The sequence below is a fragment of the Schistocerca americana genome, chromosome X (assembly GCF_021461395.2).
Source record: "Schistocerca americana isolate TAMUIC-IGC-003095 chromosome X, iqSchAmer2.1, whole genome shotgun sequence".
In the NCBI taxonomy this organism is placed as follows: domain Eukaryota; kingdom Metazoa; phylum Arthropoda; class Insecta; order Orthoptera; family Acrididae; genus Schistocerca; species Schistocerca americana.
In genome coordinates, this window is record NC_060130.1 from 213,304,499 (window position 1) to 213,327,473 (window position 22,975).

The window sequence follows — 22,975 nt, forward strand, 5'->3', positions numbered from 1 at the left end:
TGGTGGCTCACGTCGTCCATAAACAGCCCTTTGCAATCTATCCCAGGCATGTTCGATAAGGTTCATGTCTGGTGATCGCGCTCGCCACTCTAGTCGAGCGTTGTCGTTATCCTGAAGGAAGTCATTCACAAGATGTGCACGATGGGGCGCGAATTGTCGTCCATGAAGACGAATGCCTCGTCAATATGCTGCCGAAATGGTTGCACTATCGGTCGGAGGATGGCATTCACGTATCGTACAGCCGTTATGGCGCCTTCCATGACCACCAGCGGCGTACGTCGGCCCCACATAATGCCACCCCAAAACAGCAGGGAACCCCCACCTTGCTGCACTCGTTGGACAGTGTGTCTAAGGCGTTCATCCTGACCGGGTTGCCTCCAAACACGTCTTCGACAATTGCCTGGTTGAAGGCATATGCTACACTCATCGGTGAAGAGAACGTGATGCCAATCCTGAGCGGTCCATCCGACATGTTGTTGGGCCCATCCGTATCGCACTGCATGGTGTCGTGGTTGCGAAGATGGACCTCGCCATGGACGTCGGGAGTGAAGTTTCGCGTCATGCAGCCGGTTGTAGACAGTTTGAGTCGTAGCACTACGTCCTATGGCTGCGCGAAAAGCATTATTCAACATGGTGGCGTTGCTGTCAGGGTTCCTCCGAGCCATAACCGTAGGTAGCGGTCATCCAATACAGTAGTAGCTCTTGGGCGGCTGAGCGAGGCATGTCATTGATAGTTCCTGGCTCTCTGTATCTCCTCCATGTCCGAAAAACATCGCTTTGGTTCACTCCGAGACACCTGGACAATTCCCTTGTTGAGAGCCATTCCTGGCAAAAAGTAACAATGCGGACGCGATCGAACCGCGGTATTGACGGACCACAGACAACACGAGCCGTGTACCTCCTTCTTGGTGGAATGACTGGAACTGATCGGCTGTCGGCCCGCATCTGTGTAATAGGCGTTGCTCATGCATGGTTGTTTACATTTTTGGGTGGGCTTATTGACATCTCTGATCAGTGTTTGATGTGTGTATGTCAAGCATGTTTCTCGGTCGACTCTCCGGTTCAAATGGCTCTGAGCACTATGGGACTCAACTGCTGAGGTCATTAGTCCCCTAGAACTAGTTAAACCTAACTAACCTAAGGACATCACAAACATCCATGCCCGAGGCAGGATTCGAACCTGCGACCGTAGCGGTCTTGCGGTTCCAGACTGCAGCGCCTTTAACCGCACGGCCACTTCGGCCGGCTCGACTTTCCGGCTTCGCTAACGTAAGTTGGGTGTAAGATGGTTGTGTGTAACTCAAGAATACCTGTCCGTGAGAAACGGCGTGCTGTAATTGAGTTTTGAATTGGAAGAGTTAGTCCTTTCCTTCAGAATGTCAAAACAAGACCACACATGAGTGCTGCGACGTCTGCAACAGTCAGACCCCTCGGTTTCACTGTCATGGACGATTCTTCATACAGCCTCGGCTTAGCACCCATTCGGTTTTCATCTGTTTCCAAAACTTTAAGAACACCTTTGAGGACTTCAGTTTGATAATGATGAAGCTGTGCAAGCACAGGCGAGGTTGTGACTCCATCAACAAAGTCAAACATTCCAAAGCGACGGTTTTACAAACTGGTCGCTCGTTGGGAGAAATTTGTTTGTCGCCAGTGTAACTATGTTGAGAAATAAATATTTCGACTTAATAAAGTTTATTTGTTTAAAATCTATAACAGTTTTCACAGAAATAATTTCGAGGATTACTTTTCAGCATGGCCTCGTATGTTTGCAGCAGGCAGTTTCTACCAACCTTGCGCAGCAAAATGCTTTGGCCGCTAGATGCACAGTCGGCTGGGGAAGCATGGGGAGAGTGGCAGTGGCGTTAGTGGGGGAGGGGAGGGGGGGGTTGCTCAGAGTGCTGTAGGGGAAATGGCAAGCGGAAGGGGAGTGCCGTTCTAAACTGAAGCCTATGCTCACATTTTTTGTAAATATTAAATGGGGCCCTTCCACATCCACACTTGCATGGTGGCCATTCAAAAAGATCTTCTGTCACCACTGCTTTCGTTAGTATCTAAAATGAATTCCACCGAAAATGCAGAGATTTAGTTTTTGCCTGGCTTGTCAACCATATGTTACTTTCAGAGAAACGTCATGAGTGGCGAATATTGAGTAAAACCTACACATTTCTTTGGTTACCATGTCAAAATTTGCCTCTTTTGCCAAAACACAGAGGATTTTACACTGTCTCACCTCAGTAACATGTGCAGACACAGTTGTGAGAGAATTCTGAAACAGCGGTTTATTAAGTGAGGAACTGAGGAAAAGTAAACTAGGTAGCTTATCAAAAAGCACATCCTTGGTACAAAAAAAGTGTAATATGTTCACATATGTTGTTCCAAAACCCATACCATATCTCGTTTCCCCCGCTATCGATGGCCCTTAAAAAGTACATTCTTTCACTGAAAAAGTCTGTAGTTATTGCAATAACACGGTACATAATGAAGTTTTACGTAATAACGGTATGGTAAAATACTCTCCTCTGTACATGCTATGATTTGCGAAAATATCATTTCGATATCTGAAACCGTTTATGAAATATAAGGAATCTGGTAGATATTTCACTGTAGCTTTATCACTGGCGCCGCGCGATAGCGAATGAGAGTGCTACATCAGATGAATTTCCTCGACATTGGTGGCAGATTGGTACCTCTGTCCAAGGCTATAGAAAAATTCAATATGTTAGCTAAATTTAATACGCAACAATATATTATTTAATACGCATCAGAAGCAAAATTATAGCTACCTCTATTTTTCATTGTACAATTTTTCCGAATTTCGCGCCGTGTCTTACTTTACGTAAATATTACAATAATTGTGACCATTAACGGAATGATGGGCACATCGTCATGAACCTGACATACAGGATGATCCATTTGATAGTGACTGGGCCAAATATCTCAAGACATAAGCGTCAAATGAAGAAACTACAAAGAAAGAAACTCATCTAGCTTGAAGGGGGAAACCAGATGGCGCTATCGTTGACCCGCTAGATGGCGCTGCTATAGGCCAAACAGATATCAACTGCGTTTCTTTAAGTAGGAACCCCCATTTTTATTACATATTCGTGTAGTACGTAAAGAAATATGAATGTTTTAGTTGGACCACTTTTTTCACTTTGTGATAGATGGCGCTGTAATAGTCACAAACATATGGCTCACAATTTTAGACGAACAGTTGGTAACATGAAGGTTTTTTAAATTAAAATACAGAATGTAGGTATGTTTGAAGATTTTATTTTGGTTGTTCCAATGTGATACGTGTACCTTTGTGAACTTATCATTTTCGAGAACGAATGCTGTTACAGCGTGATTACCTGTAAATACCACATTAATGCAATAAATGCTCAAAATGATGTCCATCAACCTCAATGCATTTGGCCATACATGTAACGACATTCCTCTCAACAGCGAGTAGTTCGCCTTCTGTAATGTTCACACATTCTATTGATTAAAAATTTTTAATGATTTTATTCAAAAAATGTCTATTTATGAAATTTCAAACATCACTAAGCTATAATTCATTAATAATAGTTTTGAACAAATAAACACCAATGCCCACAAATTACTTCATCGAAATTTTGATTTCTATCAGTAAACTATTTTTTCCCAAATAGTTAACTAGTTGTTTTGGTATACGAGGGCGGTTCAGAAAGTAACCTCCGATTGGTCACAGTGCGGGTTGTGGGGGGAGTAGCGACGCCATCTGTGCGTTCACGCACTCAACAGGTCAGTCGGCATCAAGCCGTGGTCGAGTGAACGTCGTAGCTGCGCTAGTTTAGATTTTGTGGCAGTTTGAAATGTGTGCTGCAATAGAAAACCCCGCCCAATGTGAAGTGCGTGCTGACATAAGGTTTTTTACAGCCAAAGGATGTTCTGCAGCAGCTATTCATCGTGAGCTTTGTGCCGTGTACGGACCAAGAGTTTTGAGTGAAGGAGTTGTCCGTGAATGGGTACGTTTATTTAAAAGTGGACGAGAAAACGTTCATGATGAAGAGAGGAGTGGTAGACCATCATTGGTGACTGACGAACTCGTTCAGACAGTTGATGCAAAAGTTCGTGAAAATTGACGTTTCTCAATGTCGGAGTTGTCTACTGGTTTTCCACAGATTTCTAAGACTCTCTTGTACGAGATAGTGACAGCAAGATTGGGTTACCGTAAGTTCTGTGCACGATGGGTGCCCAAAATTCTTACCGACCACCACAAAACTCAAAGAATGGCCTCTGCATTAGACTTTCTGTCACGTTATGAGGACGAAGGAGAACCATTGTTAAACAGAATCGTGACCGGTGACGAAACCTGGATTAAGTACGTGAACCCTGAGACAAAAGAACAATCAAAGATGTGGGCACATTCAAATTCGCCTACCAAACCAAGAAAAGCCTCGCAAGATTTTTCTGCCAGAAAACTGATGGCAACGGTGTTTTGGGATGCCAAAGGGGTGTTGTTGGTTGAATTCATGGAACGTGGTACGACCATTAATCAAGACGTGTACTGTGAAACAATAAAAAAGTTACGACGGGCTATACAGAACAAACGCCGTGGTATGCTGACTTCCGGTATCGTTGTTTTGCACGATAACGCCCGTCCTCACTCTGCTCACAGAACAACGGCCCTTCTTGAGTCCTTCAAGTGGGACGTTATCAACCATCCACCTTACAGCCCAGACCTGGCGCCAAGTGATTATCACCTCTTCATGCATTTGAAGAAATGGCTCGGGTCACAGCGGTTTGATGACGACAAAGAGCTCAAAGAAACGGTCACAGGCTGGCTCCAGGCACAAGCGGGTGATTTTTATGCAGAAGGAATTTCAAAGCTTGTGAAGAGATACGATAAGTGCCTCAATCGCTATGGGGACTATGTAGAAAAATAGTGCAAAGATGTAGTTGTAAGATGTATATATTAAAATATTTTTATTTAACTTGTTGTATTTTTTTAAATCAACCGGAGGTTACTTTCTGAACGGCCCTCGTATTTCCTCCATATGAATCAAAAACTAATTTTACATCTTCATTTCTATAACAACAAATCCAGTGAGTTCCAACACGATCATAAATATCTAAATTTACTATTCCACATTCTAAATTTTACTCCCTTCCCTTTTTTCCATTTCCAAACTGTGTCTTTTTTGTTTTTCTGATTATTTATCGCCTTTTCTTATATAAAACTGCATTTGCGATTACTGCAACTCCACCAGCATGTAAACCAATTATTGCTACATAAGGTAATGCAGCTAAAAATAATTTTAAAAATCCACCTTCATGTTTTGTTTCTTTTTTGTTTGTTAAATATTCAACAAAACAATCATTTTCACAACAGGAACTGTTAATGATGCAAGAAAACATCTGCCAGTTTTATTCTCTTTTATTCTTTTTTGGACATCAGTTAAACGTGGTCAATAATATTTTATTGTTCATTATGGAGTTTACGTTTTTGATTTTGGTTTGGTTATTTATTTTGTTTGGCTTTCTAACAATTTCTAGATCGCATTTTGTAAAAATTTATTTAGAATAACTAACGCAATAATAGTTTTTTTATTTTACATTTAAAATTTACATCAAATTTATGTATCATTTTAAGTGTAACTGTTGGTTACACTTCATGCTGTTATATTTTTTTATGTTCAGCATTTAAGAAATTTTTAATTTATTCCTTCATTAATTTGCTTGTCGTATATATTATTATAAAACCAAAATCATCTTTTCCAATATTTACTACATGTTTCCTTAAATTTAACAAACTTTAAATCACCACCAACAAATTCATGATAAATTTGAATTCAATTTGTATCATCTTGTTTAAAAATATTTTAAAAATTAAAATTATCTGTAACTAATTTTTTGGGAATATGTTAGCCTTAAATAACAACAATCGATTCCTTTAGGTCTTCCTCTAGTCTAATATTCTCTAACTAAATCTTGATTTTCAAGAATGAAATCATCAAAAACTACAACTGAATTATCTTGACAGTCATCCAGTAGAAAAATTTCATCATTATTTACAATAAATTAATTTTTTTTTCATTAACTTGGTCCTCAATTTTTTCATATGTTTTTATAAATTTCTTGATTTTTTTAAAATGATCAAAACTTTTTGAATAAACATACAAATGATTAACTTTTTCCAGTTCAACCACCCAGCATTTAAAATTCATTCACCAATTATTAATGTGGTTTTTCTACATCCACTTGGTCCTGTAACAGCACATTGAATAGTATTTGGTAACAGTTTAGCATGTTTATTTTTTAATTTCCTTTCTGTATTTCACATTTTTACATAATTTTTGCTAACATTAATGAGCAGATTATGTCTATTAAGTGATAATTATTCTATTATGAAGATTATATTAACTGTTCCAATAAGAGAAACTCATAAAAATGTAGGACTAGTTGGTTTTTTTCAACTTTTTTAACTCCAAATATTACCTCATGAAATAATAAACTTTAATTAACTAATTAATAGAATTTCTGGTTGGTCAATATAGTTTGAAAAGCTTACAGAAATTTATTCATTTGAAAAATAATAATGTTCATATTAAAGCAGATAAAAGTTTAAATAGAATTGTTATCGAAAATCATAAAAAATTAATTATGGACAAAGAACATTTTGTAGGTAAAGTTTTAGGATCTAATAATCAAATTATTAATGCAAACAGATCTAAGGATGTTGCTAGAATTATTCTCTTTGTTTAATTATTGTAAATTTTAATTTGGTTGATGGAATGTTTGTTAAGCATAACGATAATTTTCATAGAGAAACTAATATTATTGCTTGGTTTAAGCATTCTGAATTTGGTGGTCCAATAATTTATGAACCAAATCACCCTATAAAAATTACGATTTTCAGTACTATTTAGAATTTAGAAATAACTAGAACTGATGAAAATGATAACTTAATTTACTTTAATGGTTCTTATGGAGCAGTTGTTGTATTAATGAAATAATAAATTTTTCCCCATAATAATTCATGAACCATATCGAAAGTTTTACTCATTTTCCATTAAAGAGAAAACAAAAAGTAATTTAAAAATTCTAACAAGGAAACTGAAAATAATATTAATATTGGTGGTGGTTGGATTCATCCTAATTTTACACCACTTTATATGACTTTTGATGTTATTTTCGCAGATGGATCTGATTTTTTTGCGTATGATGTAAAATCAAATATTAAACTAATTGATAATTATATTTTAAAAACATTTGATTTTATTACAGTTAAAAAAGGAAATTATATTTTATCTAGAATCTAGCAGCCATTTATTTCTTCTTCAACTCTTATTCAAGTAACTTCTTCCCTTTTAAATGAATGAAATATGGAAGGACATATTCTTAACAATGGATAAATTGAAACTAAACCAAACAAAGTCATTTATCCTTTAGAATTATTTGGTCAATGTCAATTTTTTGAAGATTATATAGAAATTATGTCTGAAAGTGATTTAACTGTAATTTTTACTTGGAGTTCGAAAAAAGATTGTGATGATTTATTTCTTGGACTACAGAAATGACGACTTTCATTTCTTGATTCTTCTTTATTCTATCATGTTGAACTAAAAATATCTGTGTTAAAAATGGTAGAAATCAAGTTTTTCCTGAAAAACTATGGGGTGTCAAACCACCAAATAATTTCTTAAAAGCTCATGATTCTCATAGAGAATTTAAAAGAATAATTCAATTAAATAGTGATGTAAATTTAAGTCAATTCAGTTTCATTCAAAATTATCCCTCTTGTGCAACTGATATGTCTAGAAGAATGGAAGTTTTAACTATTCATAAAAACCAATGAAGTTGTGTGCATTCTGAAATGAAAATATTGTGAATTTTACAATTGCCTATGTTATTATGTATGGTGGAAGAATTTAACTTGTGACAACTACCACAAATTGCGAGCACAGACGACAATAGGGAGTGGAGCTTGACCTGAACGTCTTTGTCAAGCATTGTTTAGTAATTGTCTTTAGGCCATTTTTGATACTCTTAGCAGTTATATGTTATACTTGTATCTCCACGTTTCCACAACACTTTTAATATTCTTGCATCATGTGCTGTTGTGGTCTCCTGTCTGAAGACTAGTCATTTAGTCTATTCTCTGTAAGGCCTTTAAACTGTGTATAACTACCATGAATCTGCAACCAGAGGTACGCTGTTAATGAAGCAGGGTAACAAAAGTGAGCAGGAGTGCCATGACTGCATGTATTAAACTGTCGCTATTGTCAAATATGTACATCATCAAATCAGTGTACCACAATTTGGGCCCTGTACCACACACTCCTATACTGCATGAAGACATCACTCATGAGGGGGTGTGAACATCAAGATGGGCTGGCCATAGTGGCCGAGTGGTTCTAGGCGCATCAGTCTGGAACTGCGCTGCTGGTACGGTCACAGGTTTGAATCCTGCCTTGGGCATGGATGTGTGTGATGTCCTTAGGTTAGTTAGGTTTAAGTAGTTCTAACTCTAGGGGAGTGATGACCTCAGATGTTAAGTTCCATAGTGATCAGATCCATCTGAACCATCAAGATGGGAGAAAAATTTAGGACAAGTGGACTACTTCCTCCATCTTGGAATGTGATGTCATAGGGGTGAGTGGAGGAGTAGGGAAGAAATATGGCAACACTGCCTGGCATCATCAGATGACGAAAATTTGGAAATAATGCAGACTGTGCCAGCTTTCTTAATTTCCTACTACTAACTTGTTTGTAAGTATTATGGTCAATTGTTCAGCACATTCCAGTGATGACGTGTCACTTGATACATTCAAGTACCTTACTGGGAGATCAAAAATAAATTGTCTGTCTGCTCAAACGTAAACGAAGATCATGACTGGATTACTGCGATTTCCAAAGGAGTCTCCCAACTCGTGGGTCATAGAATGAGGATTTGAGAGTTACATTTATGGCAGTTATAGAACAGAAGAAGGTGTCCCATATGTCTGATCAGGTGTCGCAACATTGAGCTGGTACAGCAAGATGTGGGTGGACGCACTTTGTCGAATGTAGAAAGGACGATGGAGTGCATGTGGTTCAAGGATTTGTAGGGAGTGGTTAAGCTTGGGAGGAATGGAGGTCTGTGAAGCATTTGAATAGGTGAGGATGGTACAGATGAGTCTTTCATGTGTGGATAATGGTCTAGAGGTTTACTCACCATTCTTAGTTGGTCAGTGAATCTAGTCACTTTATTCCAATAGCAGCTTTCTTTCTTGTGATTAGTCAGCGAGGATTCCAAATTAGTTTATCTGCAGTGTTAGTTCTAGGTATTTTCGTGTGATGCCTGCTTGTGGTCTGTTAAGTAGCAGTGACAGAGGTAGCAAGCTTGGGTGGACTTTTGTATAACTATTACCTGTGTTTTTGCAGGGTTGTTGGAGAGGTAGCACTGGTAGCACCGAGTAGAGAAGCTATTCAGGTGGGTTCATTGGGGGCGAATGAAGATTTGTAAGGACAAGGAAGGCGACATCATTAGCATATTTGTGTAGCTACATGAGGTAGAATGATTTTGAGATGTCAGATATGCATAAGAGGATAAAGGACTTGTAATGGGATTGGCCCATGAGATATGCCTATTTATGGTTATGAAATAATAGTTATGATATTCTTTGTGATTACATAGGGTGGATGGTTAGTCAGAAAGCCTGCAGTTAGGTGGATATAATTAACTGGAAGTACATTCCAATGGAGTTTAAATACAAGGCCAATATACTGTCATGTAGTATTTTTAAAGAACTCATCTGTTATTTACATCCCACTAGTAGTGGATGGGCTGGCCACGAATATAATACATAAAAACACAAAAATAGGAATGATAATTAAGTGCTGACGTTTGAAGATATGCTGGTGATGTGTGTCATCGTCAATCCAGTAAGAATGATTGTGTTGCGGGCTACCAGTAAAATTTTATAGAAAAGCATATCGATTTAGATTGTACTGGAGAGGCAGGAATATAAAAACAAGGACGTCGTATCTATATTGGCAAGAGACAAGAAATAGGCCTTAGGTAACAGGAGGCCGGTTGATAAGGTTTGTCAATCTCAGGAATGATTTCATGGTTTGGGAAGGAAACGTGGCTAAAATTTCCGTGGGAAAGACACTGAGTATGTTGAGCTGTGAGCTTGGTGACAGAGGCACGACGACAGCACTCCACAATTCTCAGGGATGCAGGATACAATAGTAGTAGTAGTAGTAGTAGTAGTAGTAGTAGTAGTAGTAGTAGTACTCATCCACAGATCCCTGTGGATCACTTTTACAAGCATAGTGGGTCTGTCAATTTAACATCAACAAAAATAATTTTTATGTATAGACATTTACATATGTACAGATCTAATTTGATAAGGATGGGACAAGCAGTTAGTTGTGGCCTTACAGTAGGAACATCTTGGCATTTGCATGAAGTAATTTAAGGAAAGCATGGAAAACCTAAACCAAGATGGCTGGATGAAGACTGGAACCTCTATCCTTTCAATACAAGACCTGTTAGCTTAAAGTGGAGCTACATCATTCTGTTTACCCCTAATGTAGAATATTGTTTTGCAGATAATTTATTTAATAATGCAGAAGGCTAGTGCCACACAGTTCATTCATTTCTAGCTACCATCACTGCACATACTATACATATATTATTTCATAATGTAACTCTACCATATGACGTCTGTACCACAGCTATTATTATTATTACTATCATAATTATATTTACTTATGTTAAATTTTATACCAAACTCCTACTCTGTGCTGTCTAAGCAATCTTTTATGGTACAGAATGTATTGCAAAATGGGTACTGTTTAACTGTCTCTTTAAATAGGTTCCTTTTAGTAATCTCTTTTTGAACAGCTTGGGTAATATATTGTAGTTTTATTGCTTGGAAGAAAATACCAGTTTCAGTTTTATGTTTATTTGTTCTTAGTAAAAGTAAACTGAGTTCAGATCTTGTACTATGTGACTGATTGAGCAGTACGTGCATTTTATAATATTATTTTTATGTGTATAACTGATTGGTATTCACACTGTATAGTTAAAACCTCTAATGTTTTGAACAGATATTTACAATGGACTAGACTACAATTTTTCGTAATTATTCTTATGGTCCTCTTGTGTACTTTTAAAATAATGTTCATGTTTTATGCATTTATTACCCAGAAAAGAATTCCGTAACTACTACTGAATGTACATATGAATATGATGTAATTAAAAAACACTGGCTGTTACACACTGATGATAGGATTCTAAGGGCACAAATATTTTTAAAAATTGAACGTTGGCCCCTTGTAAACTTCCTTGAGGGTTGTTCAATTTGATTTCTCTGTAAGAGTTCTCTTGTTTTGTGAGTAACTATAATATTGCGTTATCAGCAAAGAAAATTTTTTCCCGTGTGGAATGTTAGGATTCGGGGAGGGGGGTCGAGGGAGGGAGGGCGACGCTCAAACGATTTTGTGTATACCCGCTGGTTATGAGTAAAGTGTCTTTTGAAATTTTGTATCTCGTATTGATATTTTATTTCCATCGAACTTCACTCATTTATGTTGTTGCGAGTCTATTATGGAAGTTTCGGTGGAAAGCCCTTACACAACCTCCATGCCACCCACATCTCTCCCCATGAAATTTCCATATTTTTGGTGCCCTGAAAGAAGACATTCCTGGCCATCGATTTGCTGTGGACGAAGAGGTGCACGCTTGGGTGCAATCACAGTTCTCTAGGCAACCACAAACATTTTCCCATGCAGGCACTGACCGTCTTGTCTCGCAGTGAAATAAATATATTAAGTTATGGTGATTTATTTTGAAATAATAAACAGTTTACTTACATTTTTTCATCTGTCTCGGTTTCATTTGACTGACCCTTACACCATATAGCGAACTACTCTTTCATACAGACATGTGACTTGGCGAGGCTCATGAGAGTTCGTCTTTCTGTTCACAGATGATGGCTGTAAAGTCGCTGTTTGTTGGGAAGGTCGCACTGTTGTTGCTGCTCTTCAACGTGTTGCGGAACGCGGCGCTGCAGTCGCAAGACAATGTGTACAAGGACAATCTTGCCGAAGCACACTATGGCTACAATGGGGGTCCGGAAATTGGAGCATGGTTCAACAGATGAACGCTTTATGTTTGCTTCTGAATAACTGAGCCATTGTAGTTCATGTATTTTACAGCTGCACGAATGCAACGTCTTTCATACATGTGATCATTATTTAAATCTGGGGCAAAAAGACCTCCTTCAGTTCACCTTCTTACATATTTTTTTTCACTATCAACAATTCAAAATTTCATATTTTATTTCCTTTTCCAGCCATTAGCACTAAATATCTGTTTGAAGTATTCTCACTTAAATCATTGTTCCTATTGTCAGAGATTCATACTATCGTACAATGGTCAAATGAAAAAAGTGAAATACTAAGACATATTTCCCTTATTTCTTCTCTTAGTTTCCAGAGTTTTAAATCAATTGTTCATGTAACCACAATAATGTCAGTTGCGTTTGCAGTATATCGTCTCACTCCACTATGTTTTTATTTAGGTATAGACATTTTCAGCTACATTTCTGGGATTTATCAGAATCATCTGTTTGTTATGTCATTATCATAAACAATTTCCATTTTATTTATTTCTGTAGCATATAAGTTAACTGAGTATTGTGTTAAAGCCTGTTCTATTTGTGTATGTACATATAGTGCAAGTGACATATTTACATACTTAAATTTGAAAATATTTCTTCATAAAACATTTGCCTCATTACAAGAATTGTTAAGTATTTATAGCGAAAACTTATATTTATTTTGAATATTTATTTTGTATATTTATTTCTAGTTTTGTTTAGCCTACGAGATTAGGGCCTAGATATCCCCTCTAACATGCGTTGTGCCGGATCATGAAGTACTTACTACCTCTGTGTGTTCTGGCAGTATTTTTTTACTTTAAAATTGCCATCCGTGCTCAATATATGTTCAATTGTAGCAAAATAAACGCAAAAAACATTAAGTATCTCTTGGTGTCTTCAATATCAATTTCTTTGCTGGCAGCTTACACAATTAAAAGAATCTACAATATGACCTGAAATAGCAGCAATTAATTGTTACTGCTAAAATATTTGAAAATTAAAGAAACTCTATAACTGGATGTATAGTGCACTCGTACATTGTGCTTTTTGTGCTGTGGACAAATTTGAAATCTTAATTAGTATCTTGCATGACATCCTGTCACAGCCTCAATCTCCTCTCACTTGCGAAGCAGCAAACATACAGAATTAGGTATATTTATAAATTGTGTTATGGTGATCTGCGCTCAGGCTGTAATTTACTTTTTGTTGTAAAGAGCCTTACTTTTTCCTGATTTCAATATCCAATTTAGAGCAAACGGCAACTGTTGGATTTGTAACTGGCGATTCAGAGGCATATATAACTGGCATACTACACATACATGGATTTTTCAGGCTATATATTTGGGATCACTACCTTGTTACAAAAATTTCAAAATGGTATCATTCTAGCTCAAACCTTTTCGGCTCTTGTTACACTGGAAAAAATTAGAATACCCTGTCAGAGGTTTCCAATTGACTCCTGATTTATTGTTGCAACAGTGCATATGTACGGCACGAAAATTGCATTTACAGATCAATAGATCTACCGCGCCTGGTCACTCACTGACCATGAAGTACAATAACGCATTCTGGTGACCGTTAAACATACCTCAGGGAACTGTAACTAAACAAGTCTGGTATGCAACACCTGGATTAGAGAGTTAACATTCCACAAATAGGCTCCTGTTAACACCACATAACAAACGACTGGATGTGGAGTGGTTCTGTGACGTGGACACATGGAATACTAAGGAACGACATCGATCAATCGCTGTTCTGCACTTCTCCAGATGGTTGCTTCGAGTATGCTGAAGATGTTTCACTGCCATGCCCTTTCATATCTTCCGTGGAGTCCTCATCTCTACCCACGCGATTTCGATTTACTCCCCTTATATGTGTGTTTGTACATTTAGCATCTCCTAAACTATTCGATCGATTCGACCAAATCTGTTACACATATCACTTGCTGCCTAGGAGAGAAGCACTGTGGGGGTAAGAACCATCAAAATCCCGTAGAGGTAGGAATGAAAAGGGGATGTCATTGAAGCATAACGTAGCAACATCTGGAGTAATTTCAACCAAATATGTTAGGTATATGACTTCTTACTTGCATAAAAATACTGTGGGAGTAAGATTCCCCAGGGCCGCTAGAGGAGAGGGTTTAGATGAGAAGCGGTGACGTAAAAACGTTCTAAAACGACCTCTCGGTGTATATTTCCTGTTTGGTTGACTTAGAATGCTCTGAAAAGTATGAAATTCAATTTGTCTGTTATTTGTGCTATTCAGTGTGTCAACCAGATCGCATGAATGAGCACTGCGATGAGCCAATAATTATGCCAACGTATTTCGGAGCCTAAAATCAAATCATGCTGTTAAATACCTCAGGTAAATTCAGCATCCTCTCTAGAGTCGCATAGTTCAAAAGAGCAGAAAATCAGACATATATGTGTGCAATGTATGGCACATACTCGAGTGACCAACATTTCCTCCTACACCCCTGTATCGATTTCAACCAAACTAGGCACACATATTACTTACTATCTGGAAATAAATAATTTGGGTATACAAGCCACCAACTTCCCATAGAGGTGAGAATGGGGGCGACAGAAGGGTGGAGGAAAGAGAAGCGAGGGGGAGGAGCTGGTGGACAGGGAGAGATGCGATGAGGAGATGGACACAGAGAGGTGGAGGAGCAGATGGGCAGAGAGAGGATGGGAGGACATGGTAAGGAAGAGGGGAACAGGAAATGGACAGAGATAGGGGGAGAAGCAGATTGACAGAGGGAAGGAGAGCAGGAAATGGACAGACAAACGGAGAGGAGGTGGGCAGAGACAGAGGGATGGATAGAGAGTGAGGCGGGGGGGGGGGGGGGGAGGGAGGAGGAAATGGACAGAGAAAGGAGGGGGGAAGAGGCGGAGTAATAGAAGAACGGAACAACTAAATACCCAGGCAACGTTGAGTTTCTCAGCTGTCTCTCCTACGAGATGTCTAGCGCATTTTCTGTGGTATTTTAGGAGGTATCCACAATTTAGTTTTAGCATAGTGAAGCTGGAATCAGCCCAAATAAATAATGCGTATCACGTCTTCCATGCGACGATCAGCGTCGACGGAACTCGTCGGTTTGTTTCCCGTTACAAACAAAATGATTTTTAATGCGGAATTTTACGTGCCCGTTCGGCAGAGCGCTCCCAAATTACTCTAGTCAGATGTTTTTTAGCCGTATATCTCAACAGGGACAGTACAACCCGAGGAATAACCAACCAGCACCCTGGCAGCGAAAGCATTGACCTGACCTGCGCTGACTGCTACCGCCAAGCATACAGTGCTACACAGTCGCTGTTAGATAGCTGTTCATCCCCCCAGTTTTGCTGTGCCTGTTAATGCATATCGATAAAATAAATATCTGACTAGAGTAATCTGTACGTATGTGCTTTTGAGACTTGGTTATAATTTCATGCAAGAGGCTGTAGATGCAACAAATGGAGGTCTAAAGACTATCATAAAATGCAAGAAATGTAAAGGAGAAGCAGTCGAAGAAAAGAAATTCGGATGCCACTTAATGATGGATACTAGTATAACAACTTGTCCACTAACTGAAGATCAATTTCCTCCGAATCAAAGGAAGAAATGTGTGTTGCAAATGATCCCGAAAGAAATCGTAGTCGACAATCAAGAGTACACTCTCGTTGGTGCCATTCATTATAATAGCTCCATCGAACACTACACGGCATATGTCTTCGATGGAACCTACTGGAAGCAGTACGATGACCTGTATAAAGATGTACAGAGAGTTTCTAAAGAAACGATAATTTCTCCACACCTGTTCATTTATGTCAAGACAGGAAAATTTTCAAATGACAGCTACAAGACCGACGAGACGAAACAAGTAGTTCCTACATAGGAACTTTGCTTTATAAAGTAAGCAATTGATAAAAGTTGATATCTAAATATTACAAATACAGCTCTTATGTTAGTTCTTCGTATCTTTTTTTCTGGAACCACAGCCCTCCTGTTTTAGTTACTAGAATAAGAGCATTTTATGCCCTAAATTTCACGTATATATTTTTTGTACTTATTTTTCATAGTTGTTTCACACCTCATAAATTCAATGCTTATTTATTACTGAATTCCCTACATATGTATTTCCTTCTGGGTTTTAGTGTATCCTGAAGAAGAGCTGTTAAGGGGACCTGTACATCACGGCCTGTAGTTTTTCCTGGTACTTTGAAATTTAAAAATGCAAGACTGTCAATAGATTCAGGAATGAAACTTTTATCAAAGAATTGGTATATTGTGAGCTCTAGGTGAAATACATTGTAAATCTGTGGAATACATTGTGCAGTAATTATTGATGTTTTTCTTACGTACTGAATTACACGCTATTGTTATTTTAGGTTCAATGTACTTACACGCTATTCCAAATAAAAGATAAGAAACAAATTTTATTCTTTGAATTATTACCTTGTTGAAACAGCAAATCAGTAATATTTTTCAGTTTCATGTTTTGATTATTTTAAAAACAATGTATTTTAAGAGAAAATTTTTTCTCCTAATAATTTAAGAACAAAATATGACATACTGCAGGATAAAATATTTAATCCATTGTTGAATAATGTGATTCAGTGTGTAGGCAAGCACTTTATTATTATTCATCCATAGCTTTGTTTATGTAGCTTTAATAGTGGATGAGATACCGGTAACAGTATCTCTGTATACAAACACGTTGATTGCAGAAAATTGAAACTAAAGACTTGTATGTCATTTTCTTCTCAATGACGACATTGCAAACCATTCCTGCTCCATAATCCTGTTGATACCTTTCATGTCCTTTTCATTTTCTTTAGTTTTGCTTCTTTTCTTTGTTATTCTGGGCTCCTTTTTCATGCTTTTAGCAGCTTTTTCAGTTTATCTGACATGTTGCCTGTCCGCCCATACCAGCACAATTTGCATGTTGTTCCTAGTTTTGATACCTGCTCTGCTCATTGTTTTTAATCTTTACTCCATCAGGCTGGCCGGAGTGGCCGAGCAGTTCTAGGCGCTACAGTCTGGAACCGCGTGACCGCCCCGGTCGCAGGTTCGAATCGTGCATCGGGCATGGACTAGTGTGATGTCCTTAGGTTAGTTAGGTTTAAATAGTTCTAAGTTCTAGTGGACTGTGGCCTCAGAAGTTAAGTGCCATAGTGCTCAGAGCCATTTGAACCATTTTTACTCCACCATTAAAACCTATTGCAACTGTTGAAACGCATTCTGATTTTGGTTTATGCCATGTAAACATTTTTCCTGCACATACGACAGTCGACAGGTTCTTCAAAGATATTACATAAACGAGGTTCTACAGAAACTGCGGCGCCCAAATTAAATGTTCAAATGTGTGTGAAATCTTATGGGACTTAACTGCTAAGGTCATCAGTCCCTAAGCTTACACACTACTTAACCTAAATTATCCTAAGGACAAACACACACACCCATGCCCGAGGGAGGGCTCGAACCGCCGCCAGGACCAGCCGCACAGTCCATGACTGCAGCGCCTGAGACCGCTCGGCTAATCCGGCGCAGCACGCCAAATTACACAAAATGACATTTAAGCACGAGAATTACGAGGCACTGTATATGAAGTGTATATTTTTAGAATCAGGAAGAACCAGATGAATTTTATTACGTAAAACAGTAATTGTTTTGAGCTCTCATGACATCCAGGACCCACTAACAGCTAAAAATTTGCCCAGGACCCTCATGGATGAAAGTTATGTGGCAACATCACCAGACGCTAGGATACATAAAAACATGTGCTGTGTGTAACGAATAAATTTGAAATTGCTGTCGTTAATATTGTTGCAAACATTTGTTCTAGTTAGACAGGAAGTGTGAAAGTTTGATGAGTTACACTACAGCGAGAATCAAAAGTCTTTACAATGTATAGAAATGTAAGTATATTTAAATGAATATATTGTACAAACGAACTGAGTAGTATGTTTAAATCCTAATTCAATACATGACTGATAGAGCTGTTATTATGTTGAGGGGATACAGTATTAACGTTAATAAAGAGCTCGAAATTTGTAAACAAGAACCTCGTTTACTTGGTCCTCAGTAATCCGGATTTCCGGTTTTTCCGAATTCGTATTTTATGTCCCTTGGTATTTTTCTCTTTTTTTTTCTTATAACACGAAGATGTGTAGTCGGTGAGGTACATAGGCTGCTTATCACTAGGCCGGTAATTTAGTCTAGTACTGAGTGATAAGGAACTCAGAGTGTGTGAATGACATTGTTTCTCAAGTGTTGTACATTAATATAACGGTGTATTGGTGCCCATCAAGTAAATTGCATAGTAACCACGCCAACAGCACTCCACCACAGCTCATTGTACCTCTGGTGCGATTCTCGACAAGTGTGACACCATCTGGTTAGTGGCGCGTGTGAATGTCTCTGCTCTCTCAGCCATCTGTTTGTTTTGCACTGACGAGCCTTCTCTCCTTGAATCATCTAAGCGTGCACATCCCACGCTTCCACCTACAGTTACTACAGTCAGTCTTAAGAAGGTGTACTGGCATTTGTATATCGCCGAACATTTAGACTTTTTGTATTTAGTAGAATATACATCCGGGTTTTCAGTTTTTCCAAAATAAAAGTGAGAATTTACGATCCTCCTCATAGCTGTACTTCCAGCAGAACCTCATCTCCTGCGTTCCCAATTTCGTAGAAGTTGTCCTACGAAAATTGCAGAAGTAGCACTCCTGGACGAAAGGATATTGTGACGATATTCCTTCGTCATAGCCTGGGGTTAGACACCCGGTCCGGCACACAGTTTTTATCTGCCAGTAAGTTTCAGATCGGCGCACACCCACTGCAGAGTGAACACACAATCTATTTCATAATCTACTGGCACCATAAAAATCTTATGAGGGTTTTTAAAAGAACTCTTTCGGTGCTATCCAAAACTGTCAGCAAAAGGGTTGTGCCAATTTATTATAATGTAGACCAAGTGGGTCTCTCGAAAATGCTATTATCTCATTAACTGTTATCCCCACAAAAAATGTTATTACAGTTTTCGGTAGATCTCTTAGGGTCCTATTAAGAAATTCCATCAGACCTTTGGTACGAATTTATTACTTTTACATGACAAAAGAGAGTCCCACATTAATTATCTCATATAATGTCATCGTCACAAATAATGTTATTATAGGTTTTGGTAGAACTCTGTGGATGTTGTTCAGCACTGTCATCAGAACTATTCTACGAATTTTGCTATCGTAGAGGAAGTGAGTATCAGATTAAAACAATTACGTATAAACTATTATCGCCACAAAAATGTTCTTATCATTTTCAATACAACTCTTCGGGTGCTATCCAGAACTGCCAACAGAACTGTTATACAAATTTATTTTTTCCAAACTGACAAATAATTTTTTACCATACCAAAATTTTGCCGAGTTATTGTTTTCTTCCCGAAATTCTATTCGTTTTTTGAGCAGGGAAATCTAGAACTATTGCATATATATCAAGAACTATGAAACAAATGTATATTTCTCGTAAAAGGGGTTCAAACTTCACGAGAAATGTTCATAAGCATTCCTTATTAAATGCAGTTACTACGTAAACAATTACCTGCACAGAATATGTTACTAGTATTTTCGGTAGAACTCTTAGAATACTATCCAGAGCTGTCATCAGAACATACGAATAGACATAACTTTTTGTAGAGTAAGTGAGCCCCACAATTAATCAATTACCTTACAAACTATTATAACCACAAAAAATGTTATTATGATTATCGATAGAAGCCTTGGGGTGTTAACCAGAACTGTTCATCAAAGCTGTTGTACGAATTTACTTTTTTCTGTGGAGACAGTGGGTCTAACAACAAAGCAGTTACCGTACAAACTATCATCGCCAAAAAAAAAAAGATGTTATTAGGAGCTCTTGGTGTTCTGAGCAGAACTGTTGTACGAATTTACTTTTTGCGAAAATTGACAAAGAATGTATTCGATAAGAAAATTTTTTCGAGTATTGTTGTTTTCTTCGCTAAATTCTGCATGACTATTCAAATTTTGTACAGATAACTCTAGAACTACGGCATTTCTATCAAGAACTCTGAAAAACTATATATTTCTGAAGAAAAGGGTGCCAACTTCACAGTAAGTGGTTTTCTCCTTAAACTGCAATTATCTCGTAACCTATTAGCTGCACAAAAAATTGTTATTAGGATATTCGATAGAACTATTGGGGTTCTGTTCAGAACTGCCCTCAGAACTGTTGTACGAATTTACTATTTACGAAAATTAATAAAGAATATTTGCTATACGAAATTTTTTTCGAGTATTATTGTTTTCTTCGTTAAATTCTGCAGAACTATTCAAATTTTGTACAAAGAACTCTAGAACTATGCCATATCTATCAAGAAATCTCAAAAAAATTTACATTTCTGAAAAAAAGGGTGCCAACTTCACAGTGAGTGAAAAGATTTTCTCATTAAAATGCAATTATCTCGTAAAATATTAGCTGCAGTAAAAAATGTTACTGGGATTTTCGAAAGAACTTTTGGAATTCTGTTCAGAACTGTGCTCAGAACTCTTGTACTTATTTACATTTTGCGGAAATTGACAAAGAATGTTTTCGATACGAAAATCTTTTCGACTATTGTTGTTTTCTTCGCTAAATTCTGCAGAACTATTGAAATTTTGTACAACGAACTCTAGAACTATGGTACATCTATCAAGAACTGTGAAAAAATGTATATTTCTCGAAAAAGGGGTGCTAACTTCACACGACTTAAGGTGCCCTATCAGGCGCGCCATATTCTTCGCCACACCTATATCTCGAGGCAGCAGTCTGAAGGCGTCGGCCTGTAGCCAAAGGCGTACTGAACTGTTTACGAACTGCAGCCAGCCCCTCCGCCTCCGCACATAGCTTGCGCACATCCCATTCCCCCATAGGACGACTAACTTCAGAAATGAACTATAAAAGCACAACTCCTGACATGTCACCAATGAAAGCTGACCGCGCCTACTCGTCATCACTGATTTCGTCCAAATTTATGTTATACGCAGGGCTTGGCCAGAGATGGAAAGCGTTTGGAAAAAAAATAGGGTTTTTGGCTCCGGTCTAGTGTGGCACGAGTGGTTTATGTTAGCTTAGCCAGAAAATAACAGTTAGCTCAGCGAAAAGAGTTCAGAACAGTAATTCGAAGGTCGTATGTTCCGAGACCCTATGCAGATTTTTATTTTCAATATTTATTTTACTTGCACTGCAAATAAACAGAAATAACATTCAATATACTGTATTTATTAAGATTTTCATAAAAGGCATTAAAGAAAGGCCAAGGGAAAATTTGTGATGGCAAATAAATTTCCAGAGAGTGATTGTGAGGCACACACGAGAACTTCTTACATACGATTAAATATTTCCATTATTTTATATGTGCTGGGGTGATATTCATCATAAAAACACGGAAAGCAGTAATTTTCTCGGCATTTTGCAAACGTTATAAACGCAACATTTTTGCAATTACATCGTTGTTTTAAAGTTTCTGTAGAAAACCAAAATGGTTTACATTCATATAAGGTTCTCTCTCATCGAACAGTTTTGCAGCAAACAACGCGTAACCCCTAACTGTGCCAAATACTGGCGATGTACAATGGAATGTATTTTGATGCAGTCTTCTTGGGATGCAATTTATGTTTCCCTCTCAGTGAGATAGGAGCAGTATTGAAGCTTCTGATCTAATTATACACCTGAAGATAAAAGTAGACATAGTAGGGTTCCATTAGCTGGGCGCATTTAAGGGGAACCTATCTTGGACATTTATTTGCAACCACAAATATTCCTCGTCTTCCCTCCTTTTCATGTCTTTATGAAAATCTTAATAAACACAAAATATCGAGCAGCATTTTTATCTATTTTCAGGGAAAGTAAAAGAAGAATCGAAAATAAAATAATAAATTCTGCAGAGGGACTCGAACCCACGACACTCGGATCACCGTTCTGCACTCTTCGCTTTTTTTTCTTTTTTCATTTTTTTTTAAATCTCATTTTGTTCGTTGCATCTGCTTGGGCGGACGTCGTAAAACATCCGTTAAAGTTTGTTGGTGATCGATTAACTCAGTTTTTTTTTTTTTATTGCAGAGGGTAGCCAACTCTATGACCGAAGACGCGGAGCTACCGTGCCGGCAACAAAATGGTTTACTTACATTCATATAATGTTCTGTCTCATTGAGTGCGCTGGGCTGACTGCTGACTGGAAGCTAAGTAACTGTATTAGGTTGGTGCATAAGTTCGTAGCGTTTTGGTTTGAATGTTGGTATTCCGGTTGCTATGAGTTCATTTATCGATTGTCATTTTTTTATTTGTAGTTCAATGTTGCTATTTGATTTTACATTTTGTCATCTGCAGACAGCGAGTAGGGCTGTAGATGGTAGAAAATGGTGTGCCAAGCGGAGAAATCGGAGCACTTCGACATATTCTTCCGATTGAGTTCAGTAGAGGGGTGATAGGCTGACAGCAGTGGAGGAAGCCAGAAACATTGCGCCGTGTATAGGGATAATGCCACTGGACGGAGCACGGCAAGAAAGTGGTTTTCTCGTTTTAAGGAGGATCATTTTAACATTAGTAACTCTCCACGTTCAGAAAGATCTTCGGGGTTTTATGAAGATCGTTTAAACACATTAATCCACAATGACCCATGTCAATGTACTCGAGAACTGGTATATGAGATGAACAGTGATCATTTGCCATCGTGCGATATTTGTATGCAATGAGGAAGGTTCAAAGATCAGGTGTATAGGTATAGTATGCTCTAAGCCAAAATCAGAAAAATCAAGGGGTGGCAATATGTGCACCTCTGCTTGCTCGTCATCAACTGTTTCGTGAACTGCGCC

General features: G+C 37.9%; 1 protein-coding gene across 1 annotated transcript in view; it reads left to right on the forward strand.

The window, feature by feature from the left end:
• LOC124556823 overlaps window positions 1-12,263 on the forward strand; it is a 71,306-nt gene extending 59,043 nt beyond the window's left edge. Inside the window, exon 3 of the mRNA XM_047130837.1 lies at window positions 11,949-12,263. Within this exon, the coding sequence (XP_046986793.1) occupies window positions 11,949-12,122 (174 nt within the window). The 3' untranslated portion in view covers window positions 12,123-12,263. The remainder of the gene's footprint in view (window positions 1-11,948) is intronic.
• The last annotated feature ends 10,712 nt before the right edge of the window (window positions 12,264-22,975 follow it).